The following is a 17946-nucleotide window of genomic DNA, read 5'->3' as shown; positions in this document are numbered from 1 at the left end:
TCACAGGTACAAGTAACAGCCGATGAGGGACTGTGCCATCTGACTAATAAGTGCGGGAACAGATTTAGTCAGAAGTACAGCAAAAGACGCCTGTGAAAACCGACATATCCAATGTTAGGTATAGTTCTATTTGCATGATAGTTTGACCAACATAGAATGCAGACAGGTTTTTTAGACAGAGACCCCAATGCCCTTCTTTGCTGCATAAACCGCTGACAAGACTCCTTGACCCAGCTTACATCAGATTCCAAGATCGTCTCTGGATGACAGAACAACTCTGGCCTCCCTGGGACCCTTAGAGTATCTTTGATGTACTGTACCCACAAAATTAAATAGCCATAATGCATCTCCAAGCAGTGATCCTCCAGGATCTACGATCTAAGCCCCTGTTTTGAAATATTCCCCAAATAAGCAAGCCTTTTTTTTTTACGAATGTCCGAGTCCTTAGACGGAAAAACAATGAATGGAGGACGATATTATTCAAGAATCATAACACTTAGCTTTCCTCCCAACTTCTATTTTGCCATGTTTACCCTTTGGCACCACTGAAGAGAATTCAAACCACTGATGTGTTCACAGAAGAGAAATGTTTATAGAGGTCTGCCTAATAAACTCACTAACATCTCATCATTCCTTGTCCCACCAGTAACTGAATGCGACTCCCTGCGGCACTTGCTGGATGTCTTTGTTCCTGATCAGGTAAGTGGTGTCAGCATGGTGTTTTCATACTGATGGGTTCCAATGGGCTGAGGGGGACATAGAAGTTACTCTATATGGGTTAAAGTAGAAGGTACTAGGAAACGCTCCACAGACAGTGCCCAATGTTGGCTATTTAATGTTTCTTTTCAAGTTATATATTTAACTAGTTGCTTCACATCACCTGATTCTATCTTAATTTAATCCCTTCCCCGCTCATGACGTGCTCAGCTCGTCATGAGTTACGACGCTCGTATGCTCATGACAAGCCGAGCTCGTCATGTAACACGGTTTTTTAAAAAAACGCCGCGCACAGCGGGAAAACCGCTAGCGCGGATGCGGTTAAGCAGCAGAGGCACTGGCACTGTGTGCCACACTCTTTTACTGGGGTAAATACATAAATGGGTATGTGTTTCACTCCCATGAGAAACATTAGGCGGTTCTTTTTATGGTCTGGCTTGACAGTGCAGCTGTCGTCAGACAAATATGTAAGAATCACCACACGAGAACTTTGGTGCAGCTCGCATAATGGGAGCCAGGATTAAGATCTCTTGTTCTGCCAATTACATAATTTTCTGATCACATATGTACATCCACCTGAAAATGAGTGTGCTTCAGCGTCAGAGCTGATTGGCTATTCCTTAAGATTTTGATGTTCTCCTTTTGTAGTTCTTTGCTTCTCTTTAAATTTCAATATTTCTTAAGATTAAACTTTAGCTGTCCAAGCAATGATAAAGGGTCAATTGATTGCTGCTCATTTTGCCACTTTCTCTAAACCAGGAGACTATTATGGAATGCTGATGTCCACAGTGTATCATTATTTTACCATTACAAGATGGCCAACACATTGGTTCTAAATGGGGTGCTATAAATCAATGCTAGGCTAATCATAATACCTCTGCAAGACACTCCGTGCTATGATTAATTTTGTTATGGCAAACCTATATCGACCAGGTTTAGAAAAAATGTCTTCTTTTACTTCTATTCTTTTCGTGTATTGTGCTATTTTGTTGAGCTTGTGTGTGTTTTATTGTGGTTGTGACAGAGGGAGAATTCAAGAATGAGTCAGTGGAAGAATGAATGGATACAAGAGTGCAAGGATGAGAGACAAAGTACATGCATGATGACTTACTGAGTGCCTAAACCCATCAGTGACAAAAAAGGCACTTTAATTCATAAGCCATATCTATTGGCGTTGCCAGTACTTGTTGGTGGTATGAAGTCTACTCTGACCTTCTGGAAGTGTTTGTGAGTTACACAATGTTACAAAGACGCCTGGAACAGGTAGGGTAAGAGAGAAGGTGGGAGAGACCACAGGAATGAGGAGGCATGTTATAAGGCAGATAAAGTAACTCTAGGGAACTATAACACATCTTCCCCCCATAAAACAATGTAAAAGAGGTTATAACGTTATTGCATTATGCAGTCTTTATGCCATTTGGGTGAAACAGTAGGTCTTCTGGTACTGCTCCTGGAAGGTGTGACCTGAACTTCAGGGCCCCCCTTGAGTGGTGTCCTCAAAGTTTGGGCATTTATTCAACCGGTCAATGCTCTAGTTTTGCCCATTCTCAAGGACTACAGTGTTGTTTTTGATGTCCACTATTCTGTGGGTTCATAGAACTTAGATTCATGACCCCCTGCGAGTGTGGGTTTTTTCACTGCAACCTAAACGCCTACTGGCCATTCTTGGTTCTTAGATTCACGCTTTTGATCATATTGTTCTTTGTAGTTGGCTTGATGAGAAGCTATTTTGGGTTCGGCATTGTCAAAAGAATGTGCTATTACCTCTCCACCCCCGATCCAGTTAAGGAAGAACTTTGTACTGGGTTTTCTTCTCCTGAGCGATGAGAATGGGGAAATGCCAGTGACCAGGTTGGGGGTGGTATGATAAGCCCAGAGCAGATCTTGAATAGAGCGTTGAACAGGTAGGTTGTTGATGCAAGCTAGCTGTATGTTCTCTTTCACCATCCTGTTTACTCTCTCGACCAAGCCGTTAGCTCGAGACAGTACAGAGCTGTTTTTAGGTGGGTTATGGCTAAGCTGGTCAGGAAGTTAGACATGACTGACAAGGTGAATTGGACACCATTATCCCTGACCAGGGTGGCCGGTATGCCTTCGGTGACAAAGGTATCTCATAGGAAGTTGATCAGGGAATCTGTAGTAGTTTGGTGTACCATTTTAATGACTACCCAGTGGGAGTGAAAATACGTCAGGACAAACGCAAATCTTTTAGTGACACCTCTCTTAATTATTTATCTATTTATTTATTTATTAAATTTGTAAAGCGCTACAGCTACCCAAGCTGGTTTCCCGGCGCTGATTGTCACAAGTAACCTGACACCCAAGAAAAGTAAGAATCTACTGGTTGAAGAGCCAGGTTTTAACAGCTCTTCGAAAGCAAACATAATTGACCTCCGCACGGACAGCCAGCGGGAGGGAGTTCCACAGTCTGGGTCCCAAGTTGGCAAATGCACCGCCCCCCATTCTGGACAACCTATACTTAGGAGCACAGAATAAGTGTTGAGAGGAAGAACGGAGCAAACGGGAAGGAGAATAGGGCTTAACAAGCGACTGAAGATAGAGGGGAGCCACACCCATCTTAATCTTGTGCATGTAGCATAGCGCCTTGAACTTTATACGGCTTTCCACACGTAGCCAATGAAGTTCCCTCAGGCGTTCAGTAATGTGGTCAGATTTACGACATCCACAAAGGAGTCGCGCGGCCGCATTTTGTACCAGTTGGAGACGGCGGGTGACCGCCTTGGTGGACCCCAGATAGAGTACGTTGCCATAGTCCAATCTGGAGGTCACCAAGGCGTCAACCACAGATCTCTGGGTGTCCGAGGGGAGCATCCCAAAAATTTTTCCAAGCCACCATAAGATGGTAAAGCAGGTGGCAAACACTCTGTTGGCTTGGTCCCTCATAGATAGCCCCCTATCAATAATCACTCCAAGGTTACGTACATACGCAGACGGAACTGGCAGTGCACCCATAGCTGAAGGCCAGTGACATGGACTCCAAAGGTCAGGTTTACTGCCCAAAACCAAAACCTCCGTCTTCCCACCATTTAATTTAAGGAAATTCCTATTCATCCAGTTTGCTATATCACTAAGTCCAATTTCCAGGGGAGATGGCAGGGTAGGGTCAGTTTGGGATAGGGAAAAAACAATCTGTGAATCATCAGCATAAGTAAATAAATTAAGACCGGCCCTTTGAGCAATATGAGCTAAAGGAGTGACGTAGAGATGAAACAAAAGAGGACTAAGAATGGAACCCTAGGGTACACCGTGTGGGGATAGATAAACTTTAGAAGTGGAAGGGTGAGAAAAAATTTGGAAAGTCCGGTCTTTAAGAAAAGACGAGAACCAATCCAAAGCCTTGCCACCAATACCAAGGTGTGCGAGGGATCTGATGAGTATACTGTGATATAGTATCAAATGCTGCACTGAGATCGAGCAATATCAGTGCAGCAGTTTCCCCTCGATCCAGATGTAAACGTAGATTTTCTGTCACACCTAAAAGAGTGGTCTCCGTAGAGAATCCCGGGCGAAAGCCAGACTGAGAGGGATGTAGGAAATTGTTAAGCGCCACATACTGAGATAGATGCGTGTGGATATGTCTCTCCAAAACTTTGGAAAAGATAGGCAACAGAGAGAAACATTAGGGTCCATGGTGGGCTTTTTCAAGAGTGGTGACACCATTGCATGTTTCCAACAGCTTGGGACAGTTGCCGTATTCAGGGAGTGATTTAGCAGAGTGCAAATAATAGAAAGCAGGGGGGGGCTCCAAGGATCGTAGAATGGAAACAGGTACAGGGTCCAACAGCGAGCCCGACTTAACTTTACCCAAAATCTCTGAAAGAGTAGAGGGGAGAAGGTCTGGCCAGGACAAAAGTGAAGCTGAAGTCGGAGTGTGAAGAATCACTTCAGCAGCAGCAGGGGGCAAGTTGGCAGAGGTGTTACTGATGTTACCAGCTCCCTGCGCAGTAATGTCCAGATGGATATTCTCAATCTTAGAGATGAAATACTGAGCGAGCTCGTCACATTTATCATTGGATAAGGGAGGCAGTATGGCCGTAGTTTTAGAGCCAGCAAGCTCCTTGACAACACTAAACAGTGTTTTAGATTTATTAGAAGCTTCAGAAATCATCTTATTCACATAGCTAGCCCTAGTCTGGGCACAGGCTTTGTGGTATTGCTTCAGTTCAGTTTTATAGATGAGACAAGCAGAGGGGGAATAATCTCTTCTCCAAACCCGTTCGAGTTTCTTACAGCGGGATTTATCAGTTTGAAGTGACTCATTATACCAAGGGGCAATGGTTCTGTGAGTTAATTTTCTCTTCAAAACTGAAGGAAGACAAAAATCAATGGCTTCAGAAAGCCAGACATTCACGGCACTGGCCGCAGATTCGGTATCTTCTAAGTCGAGGCGACTAAACGGTAGATGGTCAGCGAGGACCTCGTTTAAAAGACCTGAGTCAAGTTTTTTCCAGTCTCTCTTCAGTATGTTTCCAGAGGCTTTGCTATTGGTAGGTGCAACAGTATTCACGACTGAGAATTTAATTAAATAGTGGTCTGACCAAGAAACTGGTAGGGATAAGGAGCAGTGTAACTGGGGCATATTAGAAAAGATGGGATCAAGTAAATGACCACCACAATGGGTTGGGCCGTTGTTATGTAGGGTGAGATTCATAGCAGCCAAATCATCAATTAAAGCATTACTCAGGCTATTTGTGGGATCTTCCAAATGCACATTAAGATCACCCACCACAAGAAAATTGCTGGAGGATGAGAGCACCGAGCTTAAGTAATCAGTAAACGAGGCCAGCCATGTATTAGCCGGACCAGGAGGCCGATAGACTAGTAGGCCAGTAAGAGTCGTCTTAGGGTGCAGAGCGAGCTTAAAATGGGCTGCCTCGCAATTGTCTAAAACAACAGAATCGAGTTGGCATTGATAGGAATTTTTAAATATAATAGCCACACCGCCCCCAGTTTTTCTGGGGCGGTCACACCTGACAATGGCATAGCCAGTAGGAAGTGCTTCTGCCACATCAGGACCGGAGCCGGCATGAAGCCAGGTTTCAGTGATAAAAAGGCCATCAGGGGATTCGTCTGTGAGGAGATCGAAAATCTCGCCTCTATGTTTCGGTAAAGAGCGGCAGTTCAAACTGAAAAATGTGTAACCCAAGGAGGGGAAAGTAGAATACCTCTGCATGGGGCTACAACAGAGCTGCGGGACATCAAGAGAGAATGTGCAGTGTGGGCACTCATGCGAAAGCTGATCAAACTCACCAAACATAGGAGAAGTATGATTTAATGTGGGTCTCAGAGCATAGAGTTGTTTCGCCTCATACACAAGTCTAGGCGTCGCAATTTGGCCAGGGGTTGGGGCCCCTGGACCCATATGGGCCTGGACGGGCGCAGACGGGCACGCCTTTGGCGCGCCCGCCCGCTACGCAGGCGAAAAGGGAGACACATTTATACCGGAAGGAGGGCAGGAGGGTCGGAATGTCTGGACCGCCAACCCTGCACCTCCCTGCAAGATGTCTGCTCACCCCCGGGTCAGACTCGCGACAGCACCAATCGGCTGCGCGGGGTGACGTAAGTGCCTGGGAAGTAGCCGTGGGCGAGAGGAGCAAGTGTGCAGAATCGGCAGGGAACAAGGTAAAACAATTTAAATTTTCATTTAAGGTAAAACACAAGTAAAACACAAATGAGCAGCCTAACCTTCCCGGCTTTCCGCCTCAGGAAAGGAAAAAGTGCAGAGTGCGAGTAGCAATGATCGGGCCGATGATGTCCAGAGCTAATTTCTCCCATGGTTTGTCCGGAATGGAGACTGGGGAAAGAGGTGCCATTTGGGTGCATTTTGTTTTGTTGCTATTGGCGCATATGGTACAGTTCTTGACTTTGGTCTCGACCATAGAGTCCATTTTGGGAAACCAATAGTGCTCTCTGAGTCTATTTTTCGTACGGCTTCAAGAACCAATTCTATTATTTTGTCCTTCAGACCTTCTGGAAGGATGATCTTGTTGTTTCTCCATATGTAATCATTGTTCAAGTTAATCTCATGTCTTATTTCCCAGTATTTGTCTAGGTCTTGACTGACACTTGTACGTGAAGCAGGCCATCCATGAAGGGTATACTTTTTAAGACAGGACAGTGTGGCATCTTGAGTCATGCTCTCAATCCATTCATCTTGCTTTATTGTGGAGGAGTGGACCTGTAAGATGGGAAATTCGGATGTTTCAACGTTTTTGAATATTTCTAATGGTGCCCTTGAAAGGAAGTCAGCAGCAGTATTGAGGTCGTCTACGACATATTCAAGTATGAAAACAAAGCTTTCTAGGCATAGTGCCCATCTAGCTACTCTGGGTGTACTATTAGTTGAGCCTTTGGAACTGAACATGTAGATGAAGGGCTTGTGATCGGTGCGAACTGTAAACTTTATCCCCCAAGGGTAGAACTTGAAATGTTTAATCGCTCAGAAGTAGGCCAGGGCTTCTCTCTGTATGACAGAGTAGTTCATTTCAGAGCTGTTGAAAGTGCGGGAAGCGAAAGCAACAGTGCGTTCCCTCCCCCCATGACTTGAGAGAGGGTTGCTCCAAGTTCGTTTTTGCTGGCATCGGTTGTCAGAATGGTCTGCCTGGACGGGTCAAAATTCATAAGTGGGGGGCATTTAAAATGCTTTTTTTGATGTTGTCAAAGGCTTCTTGGTGCACCCCTAGCCATTTGAAGGTAGTATGTTTTTTTGTGAGTTCCCTAAAGTCTTTTGAAATATCAGAAAAGTTCTTGACATATTTGGCCAAGTATTCTGCAAGACCCAGGAAGGATAGGAGTTCTTGTTTAGTAGTGGGTGCATTGGCTTTTTCAATAGCATCAAGAAGACTTAACTTGGGTTTAAATCCGTCCCTTGATATGGTGTGCCCTAGGTAGTCAACGGTTCCCACCCCGATTTGGCATTTTTCTTCTTTAAGGGTAAGGCCCGCCTCTTTGAATCTCTTGAGGACCGTCCTGAGAGAGGAATCATGCTCCTTAGGTGTTGCTCCATAGATCAAGACATCGTCTTGGAAGCACAAGGTTTTGGGGACCCCTTCAAGTATGTGCTGCATTATCTTTTGAAATACCGCTGCTGCTGAAGCGAGTCCAAACGGCATTCTGAGGAACATGTATGACCCCAGAGGAGTGGTAAAAGCAGTTAACTCTCTGGAGTCAGGGTATAACTCTACTTGATGGTAGGCACTGGCAAGATCTAGTACACTGAAGCAAGTGGCTTCCCCCATGGTGCTTAAAACCTCGTGGATGCCTGGAAGTGGGTGTCTTTCAATGATTATGTTATAATTGAGGTCTCTGAGGTCGATGCACAATCTATTGTCATTCCCATGGACTTTCTTAGCGATAGGTGCGTCACATGCAGTACAATCCACAGGTTGTATTACACCTAGGGTCTGTAGCCTGGCCAGTTCAGTTTTAAGGGGTTCCCACATAAGGTGAGGTATTGGCCTAGTTTTGTGTGCAATGGGTTTGGCATTGGGTTTCAATTATTTTGTGTTGGAAACTTTTAAGGAGCCCAAGTTTGGAAGTGAAAACATCAGGGAATTATTTGATGAAGGTTTCACCCTGGGGGGACAAATCAATGGTAAGAACTTGCTCTGGGTTGTTAGGATCCAGTTTTATGCCCAACTCTTTTTGGTGTTGCCAACCAAGGAGGTCGGGCCCCTCCTCAACTATGTAGACTTTCCCTAGGGTGATACGGTCTTTAAATGAAATGTGAGTTTTGACCAAACCCTTTAAAGGGATAGATTCTCTAGTGTAGCTGCTGGAAGAAATGCTGGGTTTAGTTAATTCCCTTTCTTTACAGAAGTTCATTTTATTAAAGTCTGTAACGTTCAAAAAGGTGAATGGAGAACATGAATCTGCAAACATGTTGATTTTCTTGCCCCCCTACCCAATATTGTGGGTAGTTTATTTGATTTACGGAGCTTGTGTCTTAGACTTGGAAGATCATTTTCTTTACTGCCTGAATATTTGGCTCAGGAGTAGCCGCCGCACTGCTCTGTTTACTGAGACAAACTCTAGGTGGTCTTTCTTATTGCACTTCTTGCAAATAGCTGATATGGCTTGGCAATTTGGGTTGTTGGCAAGGTGGTTGCTACTACCTCACTGGTAATATTGAAGTCTGTTGGGGTTGTCGTCACGAGTAGAACTATGGGTTTTAGCACCTTTGATTTTACAAATAGTGTTTCCGTTGATAGTATCAACATTTTCTGATTCAACAATTTCAGGCACTTGGCTCTGGACTGAATGGGACTGTTCAGGTAGAACTGGATTAGGTCTAATATCTTTCATACATAGTGCGGTATGTTCAATAGATTTAGCCAACTTGATCGCTGCATGTAAATCAGGTTGTTTTTGCAGCAATTTCTCTTGGATTTTACAATTATTGGCGCACCTCATCATTTGGTCCCTAATGAGAGTCGCTGAGATCTCCGAATTGGCATAGTTCACTTAGACCTCTCAGCACAGCTACATAGCTGGACATTCTTTCATGCTTCCATTGAACTCTACAGAAGAACTTGAGGCGTTCCAGCACAATGTTGACTTTGTCTCCGAAGTGTATTTCTAATTTTATTAAAGATGTTTTGTTAGCGTCTCCATCTTCTTCTAGGTCTGGTTCAGGTAGAGTATCAAAGTCTTTCCTCCCATGGGTACCCAGATTGTGAAGGATAATGTGTTGTTTTCTTACAGCACTGAATTTCCCCCCTCCCAATGGCGATCAGGTACGATTTGAAGATCTTGACCCATTCCTTTCAGGTAGGTTGGGTTTCCCACATTCATTTAGAAAAGGCGTGGGTTGGGTCATGCTTGCAGCAGCCATGTTGGGAAGCAAATACTGAGATAAAACCCCGGGGAGAAGAAAGATTTGACAAAAGAAGGGTCCGGCTAGAGAGACTGTAGGAGGCAGTGTTTGATGCAATGTAAATAAAATTTGCGCACGATGGAGAATGTGCGTGTCACCGCCAATGATTGTAGGAGAGAAGGTGGAGAAGCACTGGAGATGACACACAAAGGATGGTGTGTGTGTCACCGTCGTATATATAATAAAGGATAGAAGTGAGCATGACACTCAAAGAACTCCATACACGCAAAATGGTGTGCGCGTCACCGGAGAGGTAGCTAAAAGGAATGAGTAACTGAGGAGAGTTAGCGGTGAATGTACTGGCGGAGAGATAGAGGAAGCATGTACCAACACTGGACGAAAACATCTGGAGACTACCTTGTTAATGCTGTGCCTATCAGCGTGGATAAGGCTGGCAGGCAACCATGGAGGAACAATACAGTAATGAAGTGAGCGTGTCACTGAAAGAGCTCTATACAAGCACCGGAGAGGTACCTGAAAGGAATGTGCAGCTGAGGTGAGTCACCGGTGAGTGTGCTGGCAGAGAAATCGAGGAAGAATGCACCCAGCACTGAAAGAAACACTTTGTGAATGCTGTGCCTATCAGCGTGGATAAGGCTGACAGGCAACCATGGAGAAATAAACAAGCATTAGAAATGCAATCGGGCTCGGATTTATTTGAGTTTGAGCTAATGGCATTGTAAATGCCAATGTATTGTTGCTATGTGTTATGGAGTGTGTTCATGTGGTGTGTACTGCCAGTGATCTCCTTGTGAGTGTGCGAATATTGCACCGTTACTGCCTGTGATGTCCTTCTTGTGAGTGTGAGAAGCTTGCACCTCTGCTGCCTGTGGTCTCCTTGTGAGTGTAAGAAGCTTGCACAGCTGCTGCCTGTGATGTCCTACTCACTACTCTACTCTACTCACTACTCTACTCTACTCACTACTCTACTCTACTCACTACTCTACTCTACTCACTACTCTACTCACTACTCTACTCACTACTCTGCACTCACTACTCACTACTCTACTCACTACTCTACTCACTACTCACTACTCTACTCTCTACTCACTACTCTACTCACTACTCACTACTCTACTCACTACTCTGCACTCACTACTCACTACTCTGCACTCACTACTCTACTCACTACTATACTCTGCACTCACTACTCACTACTCTACTCTACTCACTACTCTACTCACTACTCTACTCTACTCTACTCACTACTCTACTCACTACTCAACTCACTACTTTCTACTCACTACTCTACTCACTACTCAACTCACTACTCACTTCTCTACTCACTACTCTGCACTCACTACTCACTACTCTACTCACTACTCTACTCACTACTCTACTCTCTACTCACTACTCTACTCACTACTCACTACTCTACTCACTACTCTGCACTCACTACTCACTACTCTGCACTCACTACTCTACTCACTACTCACTACTCTACTCACTACTCACTACTCTACTCACTACTCTACTCACTACTCAACTCACTACTCAACTCACTACTCAACTCACTACTCACTTCTCTGCACTCACTACTTTAGTCACCTCACTACTCTACTCACCTCACTACTCTACTCACTACTCTACTCACTACTCACTACTCTACTCACTACTCACTACTCTGCACTCACTACTCACTACTCTGCACTCACTACTCACTACTCTGCACTCACTACTCACTACTCTACTCACTACTCTACTCACTACACACTACTCTGCACTCACTACTCACTAATCTACTCTACTCACTACTCTACTCACTACTCTGCACTCACTACTCACTACTCTGCACTCACTACTCACTACTCTGCACTCACTACTCACTACTCTGCACTCACTACTCACTACTCTGCACTCACTACTCACTACTCACTACTCTACTCACTACTCTGCACTCACTACTCTGTGTGCCTGGTGAAAGCGTGCACTGACGGCTGGTGGTGTGTGTATGCCTGGTGAAAGTGTGCACTGATGGTTAATGGTGTGTAACGATCGCCACCGCCCACACGGCTGCATGCACCAATTACCATGTGAAACGCCCCGTAGGGAAAAACTACAAGTCCCAGAAGGCCATCCGGCGCTGGGGGTTGAATCAATGGGAGGACCTTATATAAGCACCACCTCCTGAACATAACGGGGCTTGTCAATCTAGATCCGTATTCCCACCATAGCAGATACCTTGTTTCACCGGAGTTCTATGCCTGAAGCCAGCGCCGACGAAGAGCCAGCGCGGTCAGTGTTCCTGCTTAAAGCCAGCGCCGACGAAGAGCCAGCGCGGTCAGTGTTCCTGCTTGAAGCCAGCGCCGACGAAGAGCCAGCGCGGTCAGTGTTCCTGCTTAAAGCCAGCGCCGACGAAGAGCCAGCGCGGTCAGTGTTCCTGCTTGAAGCCAGCGCCGACGAAGAGCCAGCGCGGTCAGTGTTCCTGCTTGAAGCCAGCGCCGACGAAGAGCCAGCGCGGTCAGTGTTCCAGAGAAAGCAACGTGCAAACCGTGTTTTTGCCCCGCAAGTATACTGAAGGAGAGCGGGCTCGCCTCCTACGATTGTATGACTTGCTAAGCATTTTTGTTTCTATACTGTTGGGGTCACAGAGTACTGTCAGCGTCTATCGACGCTTTCTATTCATAGGGCTAAGACTGTACATAAGGAGCATTATGGTAAACAAGAAGCGTGTCAAATAACGCCGAATGTTACAAGCCCTCATATCTTTCGCCTACACCATAGGAGTGTGTGCAAAACGAGAAGTGAAGTTAACTTCTCTGACCTTCTGGCCGCCTATCTGCAAACGTGCAGAGTAACTTTATGGATTCCTGTTTTGTTTATAGGGGGAGAGAAGCTGGTGAGTTGCAGAATCAAGGGGGGGAGTATTAGTGCAGCCAGCAACAGAAGTGATATTGATATTGTTCTCTGTCCTCTCCTCTGTCTGCAGAGTTCTAGTACCAGTGTCCTCGTGGGTTATCATCCAGACGATACCAGAAGTGCCAGACCCCTACTACTAAACCACCTCCCTGCCCCCTTCTGTACATATTCAGATAGTGGAGTTATTCCATTGGTGGGTTTTGTGCAGTACGGAGTGGGGAGGACTATCATCTATCGTCTCTGCGGGCATCTGTATCAGGTTAGTGGCGCTTGCGTGTTCTTGCGCTGCTTCCAATCCCGACAGATTGACAAGCCCAAGAATACGGCCCAGCCTAGACGATGGATACCAATACCATTCTTACATCTTTGTTGGAGAGCTTTTATGAACTTCAACAAGAAGTACAGACCTCTCGTGCAGAGAACCAGGCATTATACAAAGAGGTCTCCGACTTACGTAGAGAGATATCTGATTTAGCGCATAAGGAACCGGTTGCGAAACCATTGATTAGGCCAGCGACCTTGCAACCGCCGCCTTCCTTCCACCCAGGGGGTTCGTTTGCGGCCCCTTCCACTTCCACAGAAACCAACCCTACGGTCCATATCATCCAGAACCAGGGAATACCTCTGGCTCCTCCCGAAAGGTTTTATGGAGACCCTCGAAAATTTGAGACATTTTTGAATCAATGTCGCCTTCATTTCCTGTGTAAGCCTGCGGTTTTTCAGGACGAGGCTTCCAAAACCGCCTTCATGATGTCCTACATGGGAGGGAATGCGTCCAGTTGGACCATCCCCTTACTGGAAAAAAATGACCCTGTTTTGCATGATTTCTCTGACTTCTGCCTGGAACTACGTAAATTATTCGACAGGAAGTCACATATGTTGTCCTTAGATCGCGAATTGATGACCTTAAGACAAGGATCCCAAGATCTGTTGTCATACATAACTACGTTTAACCGGCTCATCGTAGAAACAGATTGGCCGGCTCAGAAACGGATTTCTTTGTTTTACCAGGGCTTACGGGGAGAATTAAAGGACGTATTAGCACAAGTAGTGCAATTGCCCTCTACGTGTGAGGAATTAATAGACCTGACCGTCCAACTGGATCACCGGTTGTTGGAAAGAAAAGGGGATAGAAACAGGGGGGACTATAGATACTCCTATCCCTTGGTTAAACCACGGCAGGGGAATGAAGAAAAAGTAAAGACACCAGAAGGTCCGGAACCCATGCAAATAGGGGGAATCCGTGGTCCTCTCACTCGGGAAGAAAGAGACAGACGTCGGAGACTCAAACTTTGCCTGTATTGCGGCAAAGGTGGGCATTTCATCAATGACTGTAGAGCTAGGAATTATGTTCCGGGGAGGAATCCTCTTCCCCGAGTACAGGCTGCTCTTCACTCAAGTGAGCCGACGGAAAACTGAAGGTCTCGAATCAGATCGAGACCTCTGATTTGAGACGACCACCGAACATGGTCTCCCCTTATGTGGCTAATACCCTCCACCCTGCCGTAGCTCATATGAACATGAGGGTTTCTTTATTTGTAGCTAAGCAGAACGTTCTAAGAGTGGATGCCTTGTTAGACTCGGGGGCTACGGGGAACTATATCGACCAAGAATATGCCTTTCGCATGGGTATCCCTTGTGAAAAGAAGCAAACTCCTGAAACTGTTAAAGCAGTGGATGGTACTGTACTTTCATCAGGTCCTGTAACGTACCATACGCTTGCTTTACTAATGAGGATAGGAGAGGATCATTGTGAGTACATCCAGTTTGACCTCATAGACGCCCCGCAGTTCCGTCTCATTCTGGGTATGCCCTGGCTCACGCTGCATGACCCTGTGGTAAGCTGGTCATCTCGGACTGTCAATATGACCTCAGAATATTGCAAAGAACATTGTCAGGAAGGGATAACACAGGAATTCCCTCTGACTCCATCACCCGCTGCTTACCTAGCTGGTGCATGTTCCGTTGATTCCTTTTGCTGTGCTACAGTCTTGCCTCAAGAGTACCGGGAATTCCACGCCTTGTTTGACAAACAAAAGGCCACCCAATTGCCTCCGCATCGCACCTACGACTGTCGGATAGATCTCATCCCGGGTGCGGATATTCCTTGCAGTCGGGTGTACGCCCTGACGGAAAAAGAGACACAACATCTAAAGACCTACATAGAGGACAATCTGGCGTCTGGGTTTATAAGACCCTCCACCTCTCCTGCTTCTTCGCCCATTTTCTTCATACCTAAGAAGGATTGCGATGAGTTGCGGCCTTGCATCGACTATCGAGCCATAAACAGAGTAACCATCAAGAACCGTTACCCTCTGCCCCTGATTCCTGTTTTGATGGATCAGTTGAAAGGAGCACGCTACTTCACCAAACTTGATCTCCGCGGGGCTTACCATCTAGTCCGCGTGAAGGAGGGGGACGAGTGGAAGACTGCATTTAGGACTAAGTTTGGCCTTTACGAATATAGGGTAATGCCCTTTGGCCTCTGCAACGCCCCAGCCGCCTTCCAGTTCTTTATGGACGAAGTGTTAAGGGGGTGTTTGGAGTCTTTTTGTGTGGTTTACATTGACGATATATTGATATATTCTACGTCTCTGTCAGACCACATCACACATGTGAGAACTGTATTGGAGCGGCTACAACAAAACTCTCTATGTGCCAAGTTGGAGAAATGCCTGTTTCATGTTCAACAAGTTGCCTTTTTGGGATACGTAATCGATGCTCAGGGGTTTCGTATGGACATGAGTAAGGTCAATGCTATCCTCAATTGGAAAACGCCACGGAATGTGAAGTCGGTACAGAGTTTTCTTGGTTTTGCCAACTACTATCGACGATTCATACAAGGTTTTTCAATGATCATACATCCTATCACTGCCCTTTTGAGAAAAAATGTCCCTTTCACATGGGGAGAGGAAGCTGAGAACTCATTTCAGCTCCTTAAAGAGAAGTTTACCCAGGCTCCCATCCTTCGGCATCCCGACCCGAAGATGCCATTCGTGTTAGAAACGGACGCATCCCAGTACGCTCTCGGTGGAATCCTGTCACAACGGCACCCTACCACAGGGCAGCTTCACCCCGTGGCGTACTATTCCAAGAAGCTCACAGCCTGTGAAGTAAATTATACCATCACCGACAAAGAGCTCCTCGCCATTAAGCGAGCATGCGAAGAATGGAGACACTACCTCCTAGGGGCACTGCATACCGTTGAGATCTACACCGATCATCGTAATCTGTTGTTCTTAAAAACAGCAAAGGCCTTGACGCCTCGTCAACTGAGGTGGACCCTCTTTTTCTCAGACTTTGACTTTGTGATCAAGTACAGACCCGGGACCCGCAACGGGAAAGCTGATGCGCTATCCAGGTTGGAGGATGAGGACATAGCTATTCATTCTGAACCTCCTTCCATTCTTAAGGGGACTGTACATTCGGACAATTCTATTGCCTTAGTCACATCCGATGACTTTCTAGAAGACGTCCGTGTCTCCCTAGCAGACTTGGATATTGCATCTTGGGTACAAGAAGAGCCTGCTAACCGGTGTGAGAAAGATCAGTTAGCGTATCATCACCATGCCTTGTATATCCCTCAAACCGTGTTGCAACGCAAAGTATTGGAATGGGCACACGATTCTGTGTTAGGGGGACACATGGGCTTTCACAAGACCACCGCTACTGTGGAACGATCCTTTTGGTGGCCCAGCGTCCGAGCGGATACGAAGGAGTACGTCAAGAACTGTGCGATCTGTGCGCAGGGAAAGGCCAGTCACATCAAACCACCAGGACTGTTGCAGCCATTACCGATACCTCCCAAACCATGGCATACCTTGTCTATGGATTTTATAGTGGAGATGCCCCCTTGTGAGAAACAGACAGTCATTTTGGTGGTGGTAGATCATCTCACAAAAATGGGACATTTCATCTCTTTACCAGGTCTGCCTTCATCCAGTGAATTAGCGAGAGTCTTCCTGCAACATATAGTGAGACCACATGGAGTACCGAGTGTGTTAATCACAGATCGGGGAACGCAATTCACTTCTCGTTTTTGGAAAGCTCTATGTACTATTCTACAGATAGATGCTCGTCTTTCGTCTAGTTATCATCCGCAATCGGATGGTAAAACGGAACGTCTGAATCAGACCCTCGAACAATACCTTCGTTGTTTTTCATTGCAGAACACTTCTGATTGGACCGTCCTTTTGTGGTTAGCGGAATTCGCCTATAACAACGCGGTACATTCCACTCTGGGGTGTTCTCCGTTCTTTTGCCTTTACGGCTTTCACCCGAACATGCTTCCATTTGAGTGGCCGGCGGAATCCTTGGTGCCAGCGATCCACGAACACCATGCTCATCTTCGGGCAATACTGATCGAGGCTCGGAACAATCTGAAAGAGGCACAGAAAGCCCAGAAGTGTTTCGCTGATAGAAAGCGTTCCCCGGAACCTGAGTATAAGGTAGGGGACAAAGTCTGGCTTTCAACGCGCAATCTGCATCTGAAAGGTATATCGAAATTGAAGCCTAAATATGTGGGTCCTTATGGGATTTGTGAGGTCATTAATACGGTGGCCATGAAACTCTCGTTACCTGTTTCGTGGACAGTCCATCCTGTGTTCCATGTGTCGCTCTTGCGTCCTTGTCTTCCGAGCGTGAGATTGCCTGAACGTCCCCGGCCGGTGGAGGTTGAAGGACATGAGGAGTATGAGGTGCAGTCCATTTTGGATTCCCGCTTGGTGCGCGGCAGGATTCAATACCTGGTTGATTGGAAAGGATTCGGCCCTGAGGACAGGACTTGGGAGCCTGTGGCCAATTTACATTGTCCCGACTTGGTGTCACGGTTCCATGAGCTGTTTCCCGGTAGACCCGGCCGACCGCCGGGACGGCGGTCCTCGAGAGGGGGTTCTGTAACGATCGCCACCGCCCACACGGCTGCATGCACCAATTACCATGTGAAACGCCCCGTAGGGAAAAACTACAAGTCCCAGAAGGCCATCCGGCGCTGGGGGTTGAATCAATGGGAGGACCTTATATAAGCACCACCTCCTGAACATAACGGGGCTTGTCAATCTAGATCCGTATTCCCACCATAGCAGATACCTTGTTTCACCGGAGTTCTATGCCTGAAGCCAGCGCCGACGAAGAGCCAGCGCGGTCAGTGTTCCTGCTTAAAGCCAGCGCCGACGAAGAGCCAGCGCGGTCAGTGTTCCTGCTTGAAGCCAGCGCCGACGAAGAGCCAGCGCGGTCAGTGTTCCTGCTTAAAGCCAGCGCCGACGAAGAGCCAGCGCGGTCAGTGTTCCTGCTTGAAGCCAGCGCCGACGAAGAGCCAGCGCGGTCAGTGTTCCTGCTTGAAGCCAGCGCCGACGAAGAGCCAGCGCGGTCAGTGTTCCAGAGAAAGCAACGTGCAAACCGTGTTTTTGCCCCGCAAGTATACTGAAGGAGAGCGGGCTCGCCTCCTACGATTGTATGACTTGCTAAGCATTTTT

General features: G+C 46.6%; 1 protein-coding gene and 1 long non-coding RNA gene across 5 annotated transcripts in view; one reads left to right on the top strand and one right to left on the bottom strand.

Annotated features, from left to right (window-relative positions):
- Positions 1-17946, bottom strand: part of LOC144756284 (uncharacterized) — a 540171-nt gene that overhangs the window by 411111 nt on the left and 111114 nt on the right. The gene's annotated exons all lie outside the window — the stretch shown is intronic.
- The window catches only part of LOC144756283 (uncharacterized), a 362112-nt gene that overhangs the window by 264585 nt on the left and 79581 nt on the right, over positions 1-17946 (top strand). Inside the window, exon 16 of the mRNA XM_078645944.1 lies at positions 647-699. Within this exon, the coding sequence (XP_078502070.1) occupies positions 647-699 (53 nt within the window). The remainder of the gene's footprint in view (positions 1-646; positions 700-17946) is intronic.

Source organism: Lissotriton helveticus, chromosome 5_1 (genome assembly GCF_964261635.1).
Source record: "Lissotriton helveticus chromosome 5_1, aLisHel1.1, whole genome shotgun sequence".
NCBI lineage: Eukaryota > Metazoa > Chordata > Amphibia > Caudata > Salamandridae > Lissotriton > Lissotriton helveticus.
This window is presented reverse-complemented; position numbering and strand designations above follow the sequence as displayed.